We start from the raw sequence: 18,771 nt of genomic DNA, 5'->3' as shown, positions 1-18,771 counted from the left end.
GGTAAGAGAAATAGTTAAGTATTATTTGTACGATATGTGTAAATTATTTCTTATTGTGAATTATTAAGATAAATGTATACATAGGCAATTTATATAGTGACATCTTAAATTATTTTAGTACCATTACTTTTACAATATGTTAGTGGTCATGAATTGCTGACTTATTCACAAATTCTTGTGGAGTGATGCTACAGTGTTGGAATACAGCACTGTTCAAGCACTGTGGGTGTGGCGGAAAGTAAAACAGATGAAAACCCCCAGGAAGAGAAAGACAGTAAACAAATGTATACGTCAGTAGTCATAAGTGGTATAAAGGTAAAGCAGATAAGGACATAAAGAGTATGGGAAGGGCTCTAAGTAGATGGTGTGGTCTCACCTGAGGGCAGGGCAGGTGGAGAGAGTCTGTCCCTTTAGGTCCCCTTTCAAGGAGGTCCGTTTTCATAGGGCCAGAGAATACAAACTGTCATTAATTTTTAATAGAAACAACCACTATTTGTGTCATTCCTACTTGTGTCCCAAAAGACTGAGTTCATTGATTTGTTATATTTTCAACATTGTGCATTAATATTTTTCTAAAACTATTTTTTACAATAGGTCTGCGTTTCTTGGTTCGTCTCTGCACAGATATTGGATTAAAAGAAGTTCAAGAATATGCAACAAAACTCAAGAGACTGGAAAAAATGAAAGAAATAAGGGAACAGGTATCTCATATGGCCCAAAAACTGCTGTCTGTTAATTTTCAAAATGTCAGCCTTCTGTAGCTCAACTGAGTGATTCTGAGGGCTTCTCTCAGTAAAATAAAGTTGAAACTTTTTTCTGCCGTGGCACAGAAGGAAGAATAACTAAAATTCTAGTTTGAAGATAAAATTCTGTCAAGAACCAGTTCTTAATAGGAGAAAGTACATCAGAGTCAACATACTTTCATGGATGGTTACTCATAGACAAATCACTGTAACTTTCCCCGATACAAAATAACTTACAGGTTAATTTATGCAATTAATTTCAGTTGGAGTGTACTGTGGCCCATGGAAGCTAAGCTAAGGACTATATAATAATAGTATGTTTTCTTTAAGGTGTTTCATTATGTAGTGGAACATGGCTGTGAGAATAATATTAATATACATGGAAGCATTTTATTTCTGTGTTTCATGCAATATGTGGAATAACAGTGTTCTTATTTTTACTTTTTTTTTTAAGATTTTATTTATTTATTTGACAGAGAGATAAGCGAGAGCAGGAACACAAGCAGGGGGAGTGGGAGAGGGAGAAGCAGGCTTCCCACCAAGCAGGGAGCCCGATTTGGGGCTCGATCCCAGGACCCTGGGATCATGACCTGAGCCGAAGGCAGACGCTTAACGACTGAGCCACCCAGGTGCCCCATCATTTTTACTTCTTTAAGAGAATAATCTCTCCTAAGTTTGAGCCTAGAATATTTAAAAATTTAACATGATTTTTGAGTATCTGCCTTTCATAGAAAGAAAATATATTCTTTAAGGTTAGACTTTTTCAAGAAATTAATTATCTTGGATAATTAAATCTAAATTCCATATTTGCTTTCAAAATGTGGTTTTCTTGTTTTTGCTTTGAAGATGTGATCTGATTGTTTTATTCTCTTTTTAAAGTATCAGTTGTTTAAGGATTATGAGCATGACATAGATTTTTACCTTAAAAATCCTATAAAATATCAAGTTGGTATTAAAATGCCATGGTAGGGTATATAGTTTAAAACTTGCTGTGAAGACCAATTTACTACCATGTACCAATTGCTAAATTAGGTAACCTGTGTGAAAGCTTTGTAAAATTAAATGGGTATAAATCAAAGTTCAAGTTATCATAATTGTCCTCATAATCACTATTAAATGTGTTTCAATAAGAAGAATCAAAAATAATTATATATTTCACACCAAGAACATTGTTTGGAGCTTAAAATTAGTTGTTACGTTAAGTTATAGTATAGAACTACAGAAGGAGTCAAAGTCTTTAAGACTCCTAAGTTCAGTCATCAGTAGGTTAAGTTTATACTGAACAGAGAACACACAACTAATACAAATTATGGATCATGCATAATACACTTCTCACAACTTACAACCTTAAACAGGAAAACTGGCATATGCATTACCATCCTTGATTTAGTAGACTTCCAGTGTGGCCCCCTTTTACACAATAAGTAGCAGCCCTTCCAACTCCCTGGGACTTGCCTTGCAGCCAGCTCACAAGGGTTGGTAACTCTAGCTGTAAGAAATCCGATTCTGAGGAGTCCCTGGGAAATGAACTTTAAGGGCAAAGACCAAATATGCCCCCTTTAAAGAGATGCAGAGTTGCTTTTGTACAATTTTCTTTTCTCTTGATTTCTCCATGTTTAGTTGTATCTGGGTTGAGACATTATAGATACCGTGCTCTGGTTCTGGTCTTTGAGGTACTTTACATCTTTACATTGGCTTCCTCTCTCCCTTTGCCTTTCCTCTTACCTCATCCTCTTTCCTCTATGCACTCTCTCTCTAGGGTGTTAAACTCTTCCTCTGGCTGACTGCTTGTGGACTGTTGGATCTTACTGTTAAGAATGATTATGTAGGGGCATGTGGGTGGCTCAGTCAATTGAGCATCTATGTGCCTTCGGCTCAGGTCATGATCTTAGGGTCCTGGGATCCAGCCCCATGTCAGGCTCCCTGCTCAGTGGGGAGTCTGCTTCTCCCTCTCCTTCTGCCCCTCCCCCCTGTTCGTGTGCACGCGCCTGTGCGCACGCTCTCTCTCAAATAAAATCTTTTTAAAAAAAGAATGAATATGTAAATGTCATTGAGACTGATTTTTCTTTCTAGTTTGTACTCAGCCTTTTGATTCCTCTTCCATCAAAATATTTATATATACATTGAATATAGTCAGTTTTTATCTGTTTCTCTCATAGACCTGACATCCTTCCACTGTCTTCGCTAAAATAATTCCCAATGACTTAATTAAGAGTACTTTAGTAAACTCATTCAAGTTACGATTGATGCATTTAGATTAGATTCCGTGTTTCTCTTACTTATTTACTCCAGTTATTAAGTCTCACAGTATTTGAGCAGTGCCTCTTTTGGCAATATTTTTTTTTTTTAAGATTTTTATTTATTTATTTGAGAGAGAATGAGAGAGAGAGAGAGCACATGAGAGGGGGAAGGGTCAGAGGGAGAAGCAGACTCCCTGCTGAGCAGGGAGCCCAATGTGGCACTCGATTCAGGGACTCCAGGATCATGACCTGAGCCGAAGGGAGTCGCTTAACCAACTGAGCCACCCAGGCGCCCTCTTTTGGCAATATTTTATCACTGCCCTCATTGTAGTCTGTATAAAACCTAAGGACACTTAGATATCTTCTCTCATAGCTTCTCCTTAATGTCTTCCCTCAAATGTTACTGCTTAATTGTTCTTTAGAGTCAGAGTCACAGTCCTCATCCACAAAGCACTCTCTCTGCAGCGCCCTTGAAATCAGTTTCTCTATTCTTTGGTACTCTTCATTAAATCTTAAACAAAAGGAACATGTTCTTGATATTTTCTCACTTATGTTTTGCTTATAAATACAGTATGGAAGAGAAAAAATAGTGGAAAAGAAAGGTCCTAGGGAGAAGAGACTTAGAAAGAATTCTCACTCTCTAAGAGCTAATTTATCTTTTAATTGTTGCATGTCCCATTTCGGTTTGTGTTTCTGAGATTGTGAGCCCATGGGGCAGAGCATTCTATTTCCTGGCTTGCATAGTGCATAAAGCACTATTAGTTATGAAACAAAGTATAATAAATAAACTTCTGAACTAAGGACACTCTTCTTTTCTAAATTTGAACTTGTTGCTTTTTGTGTGTCTCTTGTTTAGAACCTGTCTTAATGCAGAAACTTAACATTTTTCTATATAATTAGAATTTCTTCATATAATCATTGTTAATGCCTGCATAATACACTATTGTACAGATATGTCTTGATTTCTTTAAGCATTTTCACACTGTTAGACAGTCAGATATCTTTTTTAGAGCTGGTAACTCTCTACAATCAGTCTAATTTTGGTGTGTCTTGCTGGAGAAGAACACTTCCATATTGTGAACTTGAGAATGTTTGTGAAATGGGCATGTAATTGAAAGCAGGGATATCATAGATAATCACATCAAACTCTTACCTAGAGCTGTTGAAAGGAGTACAGGGCGCCTGGGTGGCTCAGTTGGTTAGGCGACTGCTTTCGGCTCAGGTCATGATCCTGGAGTCCCTGGATCGAGTCCCGCATCAGGCTCCCTGCTCGGCAGGGAGCCTGCTTCTCCCTCTGACCCTCCCCCCTCTCATGTGCTCTCTCTCTCTCATTCTCTCTGTCTCAAATTAAAAAAAAAAAAAAAAATCTTTAAAAAAAAAAAAAAGAAAGGAGTACACAGTTGACCCCTAATCTTTATGCTTTCCTCTCCTCTGGAAGTGCTAATAACGGTGGAAGTTTGGCAGCAGGAAGAAAAAGAAGTGAAGGCTCTGGATGAATGTTCGTGAATAATGTTAGCACTCTTCATGGTTCTGGTTACAGTTTTCCCTTTAATTCCATTTGAGTACATCTGCCTAACTAGACCTTAATAATAGCAACAGCTAACATTTACTGAGTGCATGATAGGTACAGGCACTGTTCTAAGTAAGCACTTTATATTTATTAACTAATTTAATCATCACAATAGTCCTATGAAGTTGGGTATGGTTTTATTATTTTTTTTTAATAAATGAGAAAACTGGGGCCCATGGTGGCTAAGTAACTTCCTCCAGATCACATACCTATTGGGGGTTAGACCTAGGCTTTAGATCCAGGCAGGCTGGCTCCTAAGTCTATGTTCCTAACTACTGTGCCTTACTACCTTATGAATAGTAGGGGAAAGGATGATGAAAATAATTATTTTCAGTTGATGTATAGTCCTTACTTATTCTGCACTCAGAAAAGTTGGTAACTCATACTATGAATTAAATTAAAATGTATCTTGCCATCAGCTCACCAAAATTTGATTAGGCATTAGGGTCTCAGAATAGTGCTATTCAGGGATGCTCTGTGGGCCAGTAGAGCCTCAGAATCACCTGGGCACATCTTAGAATTACAAAGTCTTGGGCCCCACCCCAGGCCTACCCAAACCCTACCCCAGAGTTAAATTCAAGAATCTGTGTATGTGGTTTTTTTTTTTTAAGATTTTATTCATTTATTAGAGAGTGTGTGCACCAGTGGAGGGGAGAGGCAGAGGGAGAGGGAGAAGCAGGCTCCCTGATGAGCAGAGAGCCCAATTCAGGGCTGGATCCCAGTGTCCCAGGATCCTGACCTGAGCTGAAGGCAGACAACCGACCAACTGAGCCACCCAGGCGCCCCTGTGTATGTGTTTTTTTAAACAAGTTCTCCAGGTATTTTTCTATTCACTAAAGTTTGAGAAGCACTTGTCTAGAGTTTATGCTTCTACAGGGTCATCATTACAAATGATCAAATACCAGCTGAGGATATGGACTCTGACTTGGAGAGAGGAGGGCAGAAAGTAGATGTAAAATAAATCAGGCCATGGATTTTAAAAAATTGTTTAAAAATGGAAACAGATTTATGTAGACCTAAGAAAGAAAGATAAATTGATTCAGGTTTATGTGAGTCAGGATAGTGTAGCTCCCTGAGCCCCTAACGCCTACTTTAAAGTGTTAAAGCCAGAAATTTATTTAGACTGATTTTTCAAAGAACCTGTTTCTCTTCCTGGAACTATTATGGAAAAAGAAGACTGTTCTCTCCTTCATGCTTGGGGGACCTACATTCCTGAGGAAGAAGACAATTTTACACATGTGTATTCATTAGTGCCATCAGTAAGCAGTTCCAGGCACAGGCCATTTGGCCAGACAAGAAAGACCACCTCGGCCGTGTCTGGCTTCTGTGGGCCTGGAGCAATGTGCACTGGCCCCCAGCACTGTGGACCTCTTAGCAACACTTTTTAAAGAGATGCTTTTTATTCTTCGCTGAACACAGAAAAGTTAGCTGCAAGGCATTCTGTCAAACTTGACTATAGTCTGGAAAAGAACAAAATGGGAAGAGCAGGAATTAAAGACTGAGTAAATATGAAAAGGAAGAGAAAAATTTCAGCCAAAATACCAAAGAGGGTTAGAGAACAAAGTACAAAAGATTCAGTATGGTGAAATTTGTTGATTTTCAGCAGCAAATAGGTGTTCAGTTGGAAGGGGATAAAAAAACCCTCATTCTCTGGGCGCCTGAGTGGCTCAGTCAAGTGTCTGACTCTTGATTCTGGCTCAGGTCATGATCTCAGGGTTGTGAGATTAAGCCCTGCATCCTGCTCCACACTGGGCATGGAGCCTGCTTAAGATTCCCTCTCTCTTAAGATTCTCCCTTGGCCCCTCCTACCTCTCCCTCTATTCTCCCCCGCTCCCAAAAAACCCAAAACAAAACCCCACATTCTCTGCCCATAGGAGAGTAGTTGAAGGAGCACATCCAAGGGGTGCAGGCTGCCTTTTATTCACAAAGTAGGAGGGGCAGTCATTTTCCAAAGATGAAAAGGACAGAATGTGGTATATTAATAACATGGTTGCTCTGTGGGGCCTGGGGGCAGAAGCTGAACCAGCAGTGAGGAGGCGCCTGGAGGCTGGCACTGTCGTGTGCTTATGTGATATGTGTCCAGCAGGGCACGGTGTCCTGGGAATAGGAGAGGAAGAAGAGAAGTCATTGAATCAAGCCAGGTTTTAGGTTTCTTGTGAGTGGAGCAGAAAGACAAGTGGGCAAGCAAGGGGCCTGGAGGTCCTGAAGAAGATATACTTAGAGTGGTGGGGTGATCGTAGGCTGGAAATAAAGTGAGAATTTAAGGGAATTAATTAGGAAAAGATGGACGAGAGCCAAAGGATTGGGAAATTCTAGATGAGAGCAAGGAATCGGTGCAATGGGGTGAAATATGTAGTGATGGTGGAAAGTGCTTACTTTCCTAAATTGTCCCATTATAAACGTATGATTACTAAAGCAGGATCCAAGATCTTGTCTCACATTTGATTTGAAAACATTTCAAGTTACATGGGCATTTGTCTTTATAAGTTTATTTTAGCATTGTGTAGGTCTTTTAAATATGCTAGAAATAATCCGTGGAGAGATGAAAAACAAGTTTTGAAATAAAATCTGATTACAGACATTAAAATTTTTATTTTTTTACATCATCATTTTTAGATTTTCAAAAGAGAAGGGGCAAAGGGGAGAAATGGGGTTTCAAGGGAGGTTTCTTTTTTAACAGAAAAAAATGTGAGCATGTTTACATGTATTTAAAAGTCCTGAGTTTTGGGGCGCCTGGGTGGCTCAGTCATTAAGCGTCTGCCTTCCACTCAGGTCGTGATCCCAGGGTCCTGGGATCAAGCCCCGCATCGGGCTCCCTGCTCAGTGGGAAGCCTGCTTCTCCCTCTCGCCCTCCCCCTGCTTGTGTTCCCTCTCTCGCTGTCTCTCTCTGTAAAAAAAAAAAAAAAAAAAGTCCTGAGTTTTAGGAGAGTGTTCCATTTTACAGAAATGAGTCTTGAATTACTGAAAGGAATTTTTTTTCTTCCTAGCAGACCACAATGTCAATAACCCCACCCATGACCTGATAATTTATAAATATCGGGGGAGTTGTCAGGGTTGAGAGAATAGTAGTTTGTCCTTTGAATTAAATATGAAATTGTGTTTATATTTTTGAAGATCTAAATAAGGTACCAACGTATGTTTAAAATTTTTAGTCAGTTGTGGAGTAAATATTTATCAAAAGCTGTCTGACTGGTCACTGACTGCCCTGTCTCTGTAAACACAGCTTTAGACATATGAGAATCTGGCAGATTCGGTGTCAATACAAAAAGTAACACTTAAGCAAAACACAGAATAACCATAAATTGCTTCAATAAACCTAAGAATGTCACAGCTTGAAGATATTTCTTATGTTTTAAGGGTGAGCTTGTACCTAAGAAAGTGGACTACTGAACAGATCTTAGGTGTTTTGTGAGATTTTAATCATGCTTTTATTGTAGAAGTTGAATTTCAAAACCCAGTTTACCTTTCCTTTCCCCAAAATAGTTCAGGTCCAGCCATTACAGACAGAGTAGGACTAGCTCAGGAAATAGCCTTTCTGTGGATTCCCTAGTCCCCTGCTCCCCCTACTCCCCCCCCCCCCCCCCCCCCAGTTTAAGACCTGAACTTCCACATCAGGAGAATATTGGGTTTGTAAGCAAAGTCATGCTGCACCTGTAAGTGGAAGCGCCACCTGAGTATTTCATAAGGCCTGAGGACCCTGGTAGCGGGCAGAACCCTTTACATACATAACAGTCTCGTCTTTTCTCCCATAGAATCAACTCTCGGGTAAGGAGCAGTTCAAACCCAGCTTTTAGGGGAGTAGGAACAGTGAATCTTAAGGGGTACACAGTAACGTTAATTTAAAAAATCAGCATTGAGTTATATTCAACTTTGAGGGACTATCATTTATTCTTTTAAACTCATCTTGTTGTTCTAGCGCATAAAGTCTGGCAGAGACAGCAGTGGGGGCTCCCGCAGCAGAAGAGAGGGGAGTGCCGGCAGTGGTGAGTAGTTCCCGTTTCCTCGAAATATTGGATTTGACAGATGGGCAGTACATGGGCTTCTAGGAACATCTTGAATAATCCAAAAAAAAAAAAAAAAGCCCCCTTGTTTGTTTGCTTGCTCTATACACAGTAAAACCTCACTTATTCTAATTAATTTTGTAAGCAGTCGGCTATGTAAATAACTATTAATGTTAGTGGATTTTACTTCTTAAATAACCATACCTGTTTCTGCTAAGTGATTATTAAATAAGTTCATGCTGGGGGCGCCTGGGTGGCTCAGTCATTAAGCGTCTGCTTTCGGCTTGGGTCATGATCCCAGGGTCCTGGGATCAAGCCCCACGTCTGGCTCCCTGCTCTGCGGGAAGCCTGCTTCTCTCTCTCCCACTCCCCCTGCTTGTGTTCCCTCTTTTGCGGTGTCTCTCTGTCAAATAAATAAATAAAATCTTTAAAAAATAATAATAATAAGTTCATGCTGGATAGAAGAACACAGATGTCTATACTAATGCAGTTTTACTGTGTTACATTTTTTAAATTTACATTTTAAGGCAGTACCTTGAAAAGTAAGATGATCTTATAGAATGCTGTCAGTCCTGAGTCTTTACACTTTTCTTGTAGAAATAGTGCAAGTCTTGGAATTAGGAGACATGGTTCATGACAGCCTTCTATCTTTGGACTAACCATGTATATGCTGTAGGCTTTAGGTGATTTCTAAATTTGTTTGCATCTCTCAGTTCCTTGACTTTGATTGCTTGTCATGCCATTACTTAATAAGAAGATTAAGTTTTCCTTCCTTCTTTCCTCATCAACAAAATCTGCCTTCTCTGTCTACGTCAGGGGGCAGTGTAAGTTAAACTTCATAGAAATTTGGTGGCTTTAAAGAAACTAATTGGAAAAATAAATGCCAAATTGGGATCTAGAACTACATAAATATTCTCTCATATCCATACTTCGCACTCTCATGCATACGTGATCCAAGTCCGTGCAACTGCCCAACTTCATTCTCCCATCCCTTTGTGATCTAGGAGTCAGGACAAAGACAGATGGGACCCTTAGTTCAGGTAGGTCTTTCATTCATTCACAAACGTTTATTAGATGCATACCAGCTGCCAGATAAATACTGTGCCAAGTGCCAAGGACATGGGGATGAGTAAGACATGGTCCCTGTGCCCAGGGACATTACCATCTAGTTGGAAAGACACACGAGTTTCAGGTGCTGCCGAGACTGCTGCTATGCTGGAGAAGTGCACGTGGGTGTTCTAACTTTCCTGGGGATAGAAACTGCAGCTGGGCCAAAGAGTCTTTCCAGAGTTCTGAGCTCTGCTTTGCCAGATAGGTTCAAGCAGTTACGGTCATCAGTGGCATCTAGTTCTAGCAAGACAATTTGATTCTCTAAGAATCAGTCCACCTTCTCCAGCTGAACCTCACAGTCCTCGCCTGTTTACCCTTAGGTCACAGACGTCGTTACTCAGAGCTTCAGAAATTAGTAGAAGCAGCTTTCAGCTTGAGTCCCAGGGGTGCCAAGGGCATTCTGCCACATCAGGGAGTAACCATTTACTATCTGGTCAGCCCTCCATGGTAATGATGGGTGTTGACGTCTCCATAGTGTCCCCTGACCCTCAGATGTCACCTCAGTTCTGTTACCCTGGCCCCATTCCTGCTTTCATGTGTTCACTTAACCCTCTGGGGTTGGATTTAACTGAGTCTTGGGTCTGAGAGATCTGTCCCAACAGTTCTCATACGCTGGAGAACTACAGGCCTGCAACCTCTTATCCAAAGCCTGTAGGGCCAAGTGTGTTGTGGAATTCAGCATTTTTTGGAGTTTAGAAAAGTATTATAGTGCATTAGCCATATATAATACCCATGGGGAGCATCTCAGTCAAATACAGCTATTACTGATTTGGCAAAATATGTGAATAATACCACTAAGGATAAATGATGGCTAAAAATAGCTTCAGGTCAGTCAGGCTTTATGCCCATGAAGTTTACCTATTGCCACCTGAAAACTTGGCTTTCAGGAGCTTTTGAATTTGAAATTGTAGATGAGGGATCATGGACCTGTATGTACCAAAAATGTCCCTAATGGCCAAGAGGTCAGCACACGAGGCTTTGTGCCTCAGTTAAGAGGAACTTAGGTTCACCAGACCAACTTGCTGCTCCTTGTTCATCCTTACTCTTAGGAAGCAAGCAGTCTGTGATACGAGCTTTTTTTAAATTGAGTGTCCCTTAAGGAGTAATTGTCTTGAATAATCCCTAGGGAAGTATTACATATTTATCAAAATTCTAGGACTGATTCACCATCTTCTAAGTTTTCTATACTTCCCTCTAAAAATCTTAAGTTGAGAGTAACCAACCAGTTCCTCCCAGAAAAACCCCCAACAGCCTCTGTTAAGTTCTCAGAGCCTTCCCTGGATATTCGTAAGCTTGCAAAATGTCACCAGTGTTAACCCCTAAACCTAAGCCTGAGTTACCCAGATATCTGGAATGTTGGAAAATCTGCTTCAGAAACATCAGGGCCAGGGCATTCTCTAAGAACCTTGAATAGGTTGGTGCTGAGCCAGAGCCCAGAGGACAGTGTCCACAGTCCCACCCCAAGAAATTATCCCAGTCAGACTAATGTCTGCCTCTAGAAACATCAGAAAGATCAAGGTGTGCCTCAGAGGCCACTGAGGTGCCAGATCCTTCAACATGGGAAGAGCGAGCGGTTCAGCACCCCTTTTCCCCCCAAGGTGACCTCTCCCTAATACTCCTTCAATCATGCTGTGTCTCAGAACAAAATGAAATGCCTTACCCGGGCCTGGGATGTCTACCATGGTCAGGGTTAGTTCAGTGAAGAAAAGACTCACACTGGAGAAAGGTGAGGCTGCCCCAGGTCTGATACCTGAGTGCAGGGAAGGAGAGGCCTTTCTGTTACAAATTCACCTCCTGGTCCTGGCCTCTTTTTTAATAAATTTTCTTTTCTCTCATCCAGTCCATATCAGCTCAACACAAACAGTTCTAGTGCACACATAAGCTTTATTCTCACAGGAGGGAATTTTGGAGTAGAAATTCTGTGTTATTGAGGCATTTTTACAAGTTGGGTTTCATGTTGCTTGGTTCTTTTGGCACAAGTCTAGAGCATTAAATACTTCCTTTTCAGGGTTCTTGCTTTCTTTTTTTTCCCCCTACCATTTGCCTTTTTGTTCCTTATTTCCTGATCCCTTGAGTTACATGGCACCCCAGACTTCTTTATTTCCTTCCGCAGCCCACGTTGGAAGGCCTCTTTTGGTGACCTTGCTGATTCCATGCTGCCACTTTTTCAAGAATCATATTTTTGGCCTTTTTTTCTCCAGCTCTTGGCACAGGCCACAGTACAGGCTGTCCCAGCTTTGAAGTCTGAATAAACCATGCTGTGGATGCCTCTCTCATTTTCTCTTCCCTTTCACCTCATGGGGCCCTCTCCGAGCACCCTGCGGCACCCTGTGGGCGCCCCCCTCCTCCCCAGCAGTCTCCCTCCCACTCCACTGGCGCCAGGCACTGTGTGCATAGTGGCCACTGACCTCTTTATTAGAGTTAGGACTTGCCAGTACACACCCACATGTGACAGCCCCTGATCTTACCCATCATCCACCTCTACCTGTGAACCTAGAGATGCACATTTATGTCTTTACATGGAAACATTTGGCACTTCTGTCTGGATTAGATCCACGTCAGATAGTGGAAAGGGATGATTCTCTAAATGCATCCAAAAGAGGCCAGCCTTAAGCTGTTAAAATAAATGCAGTGCCTACAACTAGATTTTTAAAGTATTGCCCAGGAGCGAGGACCACTGGGAACTTAAATATCAGATTAGTTTATATAAAATGAAATGCTTGAGGGCCCTTGAAAACTGTCCCTTTTTTTTTTTTTGTGGATCAAGCTAGTCCTACTACAGCCTTATTTTTGCTGTTAGTTTGTTTAATAAGCCTCAACTCCTGTCCTCTTCAGTGGTTCTCCAATTTTAGCATGTGGCAGAGTCACCTGGAAGGCTTGTGAAAACAGCCTGCTGAACTCCTAGTCCAGCATTTTTTTTTTTTTTTTAGATTTTATTTATTTATTTGACAGAGAGAGAGAGCAAGCAAGGTGAGCACAAGCAAGGGTGAGCACAAGAAGAGGAAGAAGGAGGCTCCCTGCTCAGCCTTGATCCCAGGACCCGGAATCATGACCTGAGTCGAAGGCAAACGTTTAACTGACTGAGCCACCCAGGTGCTCCTAGTCCCGCGTTTCTGAACCAGTCTGGGCCACGCCCACGAATTTGCATTTCTGACAAGGCCCCAGCTGATTCTGATGGATCTTAAATGAGATATCACAAGAGTAAATGTGATATAGTGTGTATAGAAAGGTTGCTGCTGCTATTACCACCAAATTTAAATTCACAGTAGCGGCAGTCATCCAGCCTTTGGCCTCATGCCCTAGCTCTGTCACTCCCGAGTGTATTACCCTGGGAGGTGGTGTGAGCTTGAAACTAACTTAAAATTACATGCACAACTCATGGAAGGGGGCTCACTGCAATGCCTGGCACACACTCGATGCTGAGTAACTATTACTATTATTACTTGATACAAACTGCATTAAAAAGCAATAACATTTGGTTTAGAATATTGAATATCCATTCCAGGATTTTCAATACTTTAGTTTGTTTTTGTAGAACTAACTTAAAATGAAGTGAACTTCTTTCAACTCCTTGAAGTAGAAATCCATTGCTCTTTTAAATGCCAAATTTGGGGTTAAGGTTTCATTCAGCTGCTCAGTGCCAAAACATCAAGCAATTCAGAAAAAAGGTAAGTCACACTGAAAGTTTCCACAAGGAGCGCTATATTCGACAAGTTCCAAGTCTCCATAGTCAGCATATGTATGGTCTGCATGGATAAGCCAGGTGAGAGGAGTAATCATATTCCTGCCTAGTGTGTTGGCTTGCATTATAAGACAGGAAATCCGCAGAACACATCTGCTTCTCATGGGTATCTGTCCTCAGGAAACAAGAGTGCCTTCTTGTAACCATCTTACATCTTACATTTTAGCGTGATGGTTGCATTTTGTGACTTGAGTACAAGGTTTCATTTAAAAATTGTTTTTATTTACTCTGTGTGCTACTTAATAGTTTGCTGCATTTTTTAGTTTTTATTATGTCTTGGGTGCGAACTTTTCCTGTGACAGTGTTTCTCTTAGTTTTACACTAAAAATAATTGTATAATGAGAGTAGGGTAATATGACTCAGTGAACAGAAATTAACTTTATGGACAACTTTTTGAGGGACATGTCTTTTATAAAATACATTGTAACCATGTTTTATTTTTAAAATTTGAAGTTTTGTTTTGAGGTTATAGTCCAAGGGTAAATTTTTTTTTTACTAGAATACCTTCTCACAGTTTTGTGGACCTCAGTGGTGTCACAGGCAGAGTGATCAATTCGTGCTTAGTGACCACCACCTGCGGACAAAGATCACAGCCCAAGGAGGAGGGATAGCAAGAGCACATGTAAATATACCCAACTTCAAAGAATCACATCAAAAAAATGTAGCTGATCTCTAGGAAAAAAGGGAGTGACTATTACGGGGCAAAAAAAGCCCGGAGAAGCCAGGGGGACTGAGGACTCCCTTCACGAGAACATCACTCCTGTCACATTCAGTTCCAGGGTCAGCGCCCTCCTCACCTCAGAAAGCCGAAGACTGACTGTGCTGAATGCCCTAGTATCTTAAGCATTTGGAGGCTGGTGTGTAACACAAAGGGAACTTTATTAGCAATAAAGATTAGAAGAGAGTTGATAGTACTCACTGTGGCACCAAAGGAGTCTCTGTGTCACAGATTCTGAAGAAATTTCTCTGTGTCAGTCTGCCTTGCTGGTCTGTCTGCTGATGTGTCACCTGTTTCCTGGTACAGCGTTCTCTAAGCCAGGGGGTCGGCACACACTTTCTGTAAAGAGCCAGGGAGTAGACAGTTGAGGCGCTGGGGCCATACTTGCGGTGTCATGAAGGCGGGCATAGACAACACGTAAGCGAGTGGCTAAGCTGGCCTCTCTGAAGCTTCATCTTTGGACACTGAAATTTGAATGTCCTATAAATGTCATGTGTCACAAAATATTGTTGTTCTTTTGCTTTTTTTCCCAGGCTGTAAAAATGTCTGAACCCTTCTTAGCTCGCTTGATGTTCAAAAACAGGGGATGGGTGGGGCTTGGCTCCCAGACTGTGGTTTGCTGATTCCTGCCCTAGGCGGGCCTCTCAGGAAATACTGCTGGGCGCGGCAGGCGGCCTTCGAAGCGCTGGCTCCCGCCACCTAATCCACGCGCCAGTTTATGCAGTAAGATTCTTTATCACTGACCTTTTCCTTTTAACACTGTCTTAGCTATTTACATCCCGGCCACCTCCAAATAGGTCAGACACATAACAGCAGAGTGTATGAGGTTTTGTGTCTTCAACAGGACACGCTCCTTTCCTCTGGCCCTTAGCTTATTGCCCTGCATTTGAGGTCATTGTAATCAATTCCTCAGTCCTGGTGTTCATTCAGCATCTGTGGACCTCTTTTTCTAAGTCACCATGTCTTACATGATCTTGGGCAGCTTACTTAATCTCTTTGTCACAGATTCCTTGTCAGTCAAATGGGAGTGAAAATAGGACCTACCTAATAGGGTTGTTGAGAGGGAGAGGTGCGTTAATACATAGAAAGCACTTAACACAGTGTCTGACCCAGGCAAGCACCTGATGGGGTGTTTCCTGTTTGACCAAGGAGAACGGGGGGTAGTACCTGAAATTCTGGTGTCCACATCTCTGGATAGTGAGGGTCCATGTTCTTAACTCTCCTGGATGTACGACCTTGGAGTTTGTTATTCTCAAGAGTTGTTCCTACCACCACAGGGTCACATTTATCTACACATGAAGGTATAAATGTCAGGTGTACCTCTCTCCTACTACAGAGTACAGAGTTTATAAAGGGGCTTTTTTTTAAACAAAAATTCTAGAAATTGTATATGCAAATGAGAGTTGTATTTTTAAGTTACCAATTTGGAAAGCTGAATATTTATTCCAGTAATGCTGTTAGTCAAAACATTTGTAAAACTCCTCTTTTGGGATTTCCATCAGAGGCAAATTACAAAAAGCACAGGAAATCCAATCTAAACATTTTACTGATATATGTAATATATGTATTTAAATCTGATGAAATATGTAAAACACATATATATTACATATATCTGTAAAATATATGTACACCTTTTATATATACATGAGCACACACACACACACACGTACACATACACACATATTCCATCAGTTCTTTTTTCCTTTCCTGTCTTTCTGTTTATCAATAAATAAGCATTTGTCAAGTTCCTGACCATAGCAGGTATTCAATAAGTACCAATTCCGCTTCAGCTTCTCCTTCTCCCATACATTTATATACCAGGTACTGAATTAAGCATTTAGGATATGCAAAATATAACTCAAAAACTGTAATAAATTGGGGTGGCTCAGTCGGTTAAGCGTCCAACTCTTGATCTCAGCTCAGGTCTTGATCTCACAGTCATGAGAGTTCAAGCCCTGCATTAGGCTCCACGCTCAGCCCAAATGAGTTTTTTAAAAATGTAATGAACCAGTTACCTACTTTGCATACATCTTTACTGGTTCCCTCCACAGACTTCTTCAACTGAGTGGTGCCTATTATAGTAGCTATCACAGTTAACTTTTCCAATTTTGATATATCCCTGTTAACTGTTTTGTTGGGTAATAATGCAATTAGATCAATAGGAGTAGGGAGTGAGCGGTGAAGTTAAACTGAGAATGGCAGCCTTAACAATGTAAAAATGAGCTGAAGTTTTCGCAGTAAAACTAGGTCCAAGCAATGGGCCTTGTAAAATTATACGAGGATTATATCATCTGAGCTGATGATGCCATTAATTTCTTAGATGGTAGGAGTTGGGAGGGTACTTTGGATCCATAGCTATGGTACGCTGCCCCTTACCTTTCAAAAGGGGCAGAGGCAAAGGAAGATCAGCTTCCTCACAACAAGAGGATATATCATTTGTAAGTCGGGCTACAAAGTACGTAGACCTAAATTGGACAATAGTTTCATGCTGAAGGTCTCCAAAGTGCTGTCTGATGTTCTTCAGTATTTCTAGATATAAACAAAAATTTATTTATACTTACGGAATGAGAGATCTTCCATAGTGATTGCATCTTTGTAGGTGCCAAAGTGAGTATCATCTTGGAGGAGAGAGACCAGAAATATTTTTTAATGTCTAATGGATAGTGAAATCAGAGTTTATAGCTCACCAAAAGAGAATCCCCCACTTAAAAAGAGATTGAAAAGAGTAAGGGGCACTGTGTTTGTAACATACTCAGAGGAATAGGAAGAGTTTTTTAGAAGATTTCATTATGGATAGCACTTTCAAAAAATAAGAAATGAGTTGATAGGCTTCCTAGCCTAGCTTAAGAGAAGGGGGGTGGATGTTGGTGAATTATTGGATATTGGTTAATTGGACCTTGAAAAGTAAAAAAGGCTATTAGATTTTTCAATTAAGTTAGTGTTGGTAACCCTAACACTATCTCAGTACACTGTTGGGCAAAAATCAGATTCCAGTGATTTAAGGAGTGTATGGGATGCAGGAAGGTGGAGAAGAGGATATAAACTGTTTCTAAATAAGTAAAGACTGTCTTCCCTTAGAAAGTGTATTCATTTTTATTTGAAGAGAATGGTGAAAATTTATGTAGTCAGCCTCTTAACTTTTCTTAATTTGTTCCATGAATAGAGCCTATGTTATAAAACTCACTTTCTCACCAAAAAAGGAACTCATATTTTAAAACCTTAACTTTCTAAAATGTTACAAATAGTTTGCCTTCTTAGTAGGGTTACCAACACTAACTTAAAAAAAGTGAGTTGCTTTGTAAAAACATTGGTCAAGGGGCGCCTGGGTGGCTCAGTCGTTACGCATCTGCCTTCGGCTCAGGTCATGATCCCAGGGTCCTGGGATGGAGCCCCGCATTGGGCTCCCTGCTCTGCGGGGAGCCTGCTTCTCCCTCTCCCACTCCCCCTGCTGTGTTCCCTCTTTCACTGTGTCTCTCTCTGTCAAATAAATAAATAAAATCTTTTAAAAAAAAACAAAACATTGGTCAAGGCAGGATGTAGTCTCTCCTCTAGCAGAAGTATTATGAGATTTTCCCCAAATCTCAAGACTGCAAGCTGCTTTTATAAGACAAGAGGGTCTAGGCTATTCTGGGGATAGGAAAAGGGTCTAAAACATAGGGCTGTGAAAAGAGATTGTGAATTTACTTTGTCTGGATATTTATCATTATTAAGACAGCCATATTCTGTGCTGCTCAACTTGGAATACCATATGGTAGGAATGTGTATATGAATAAGGCCATCCTTACTCATATAAACTTTTCACAACTGTATGGAAAGTGCCACACTTTACATGGATCATTTGCCAAAAAGGCATACTTGTAGAATGGGCAAGGACTGGGTTGGCGATCAGGAAACCTCGGTTTTGCTGATGGCCTTGCCACTAACTAACTGCGAACTCTTGAACAAGTGACCTTATCTCTTTAGGCTTGTTTTCTCATCTGAAAAATAAAGAGGTTAGACTTAACCTTTTTAGTAACATTTATGTGTGTTCCTGCTGACTATGAAATTATTACCTCTATTTCTGACAGTAAGATGGACTGAATGTTCAGGGAAACTCCTCCAGGAATAGCACTTCTAAAAATGGTGAATTGAATATTGGGCAGAGAGGAAGGAAAAAAGAAAACAAGAAAATGAAAAAAATTTTTAAATAAGAAAATTAAAAAAATGTTTTAATGCATAGCTGAGTTGGCAAGAAAAAGGGAAATTCTTTGGAGATTAAAAATGAGTAGAGGGGCACCTGGGTGGCCCAGTCAGTTAAGCGTCTTACTCTTGATCTCAGCTCAGGTCTTGATCTCAGGGTTGTGAGTTCAAGCCCTGCATTGGGCTCCACGCTGGGTGTGGAGCCTACTTAAGAAGAAGAAGAAGAAGAAGAAAATTTAAGGAATTTAAGGAATAAGTGCAGAAGCTGGCATTTGTCCTAGCTAATCCCTGGTGGCCTAGAGCCTAGGTTTATAGGCCATTCATGGGGACCAAGAGATACAGTGGGGGCCCCCAAGAAGTCAGAGGTCAGTTCAAAGAATCCCTTTATAAAGCCAGGACCCTTAGTAGGAAATACTGGTAGTGGGTCAACTAGAAAAGAATCCACCCCACAAAGGATGGGTTTCCACG

The 18,771-nt window shown here is 40.8% G+C and overlaps 1 protein-coding gene across 9 annotated transcripts in view; it reads left to right on the top strand.

Annotated features, from left to right (window-relative positions):
- IFT88 (intraflagellar transport 88) overlaps positions 1-18,771 on the top strand; it is a 157,334-nt gene that overhangs the window by 118,687 nt on the left and 19,876 nt on the right. For all 9 annotated transcript variants that reach the window (XM_064586312.1, XM_064586309.1, XM_064586311.1 and 6 more), the window contains 2 exons: positions 595-701; positions 8,470-8,536. In XM_064586312.1, coding sequence (XP_064442382.1) covers positions 595-701; positions 8,470-8,536 — 174 coding nt within the window. The remainder of the gene's footprint in view (positions 1-594; positions 702-8,469; positions 8,537-18,771) is intronic.

The sequence above is a fragment of the Mirounga angustirostris genome, unplaced genomic scaffold (assembly GCF_029215605.1).
Source record: "Mirounga angustirostris isolate CCGP_5_RB_7025 unplaced genomic scaffold, mMirAng1.0.hap1 SCAF_3, whole genome shotgun sequence".
NCBI lineage: Eukaryota > Metazoa > Chordata > Mammalia > Carnivora > Phocidae > Mirounga > Mirounga angustirostris.
The sequence above is the reverse complement of the archived record's forward strand: the minus strand, read 5'-3'. Positions and strand labels throughout refer to the sequence as shown.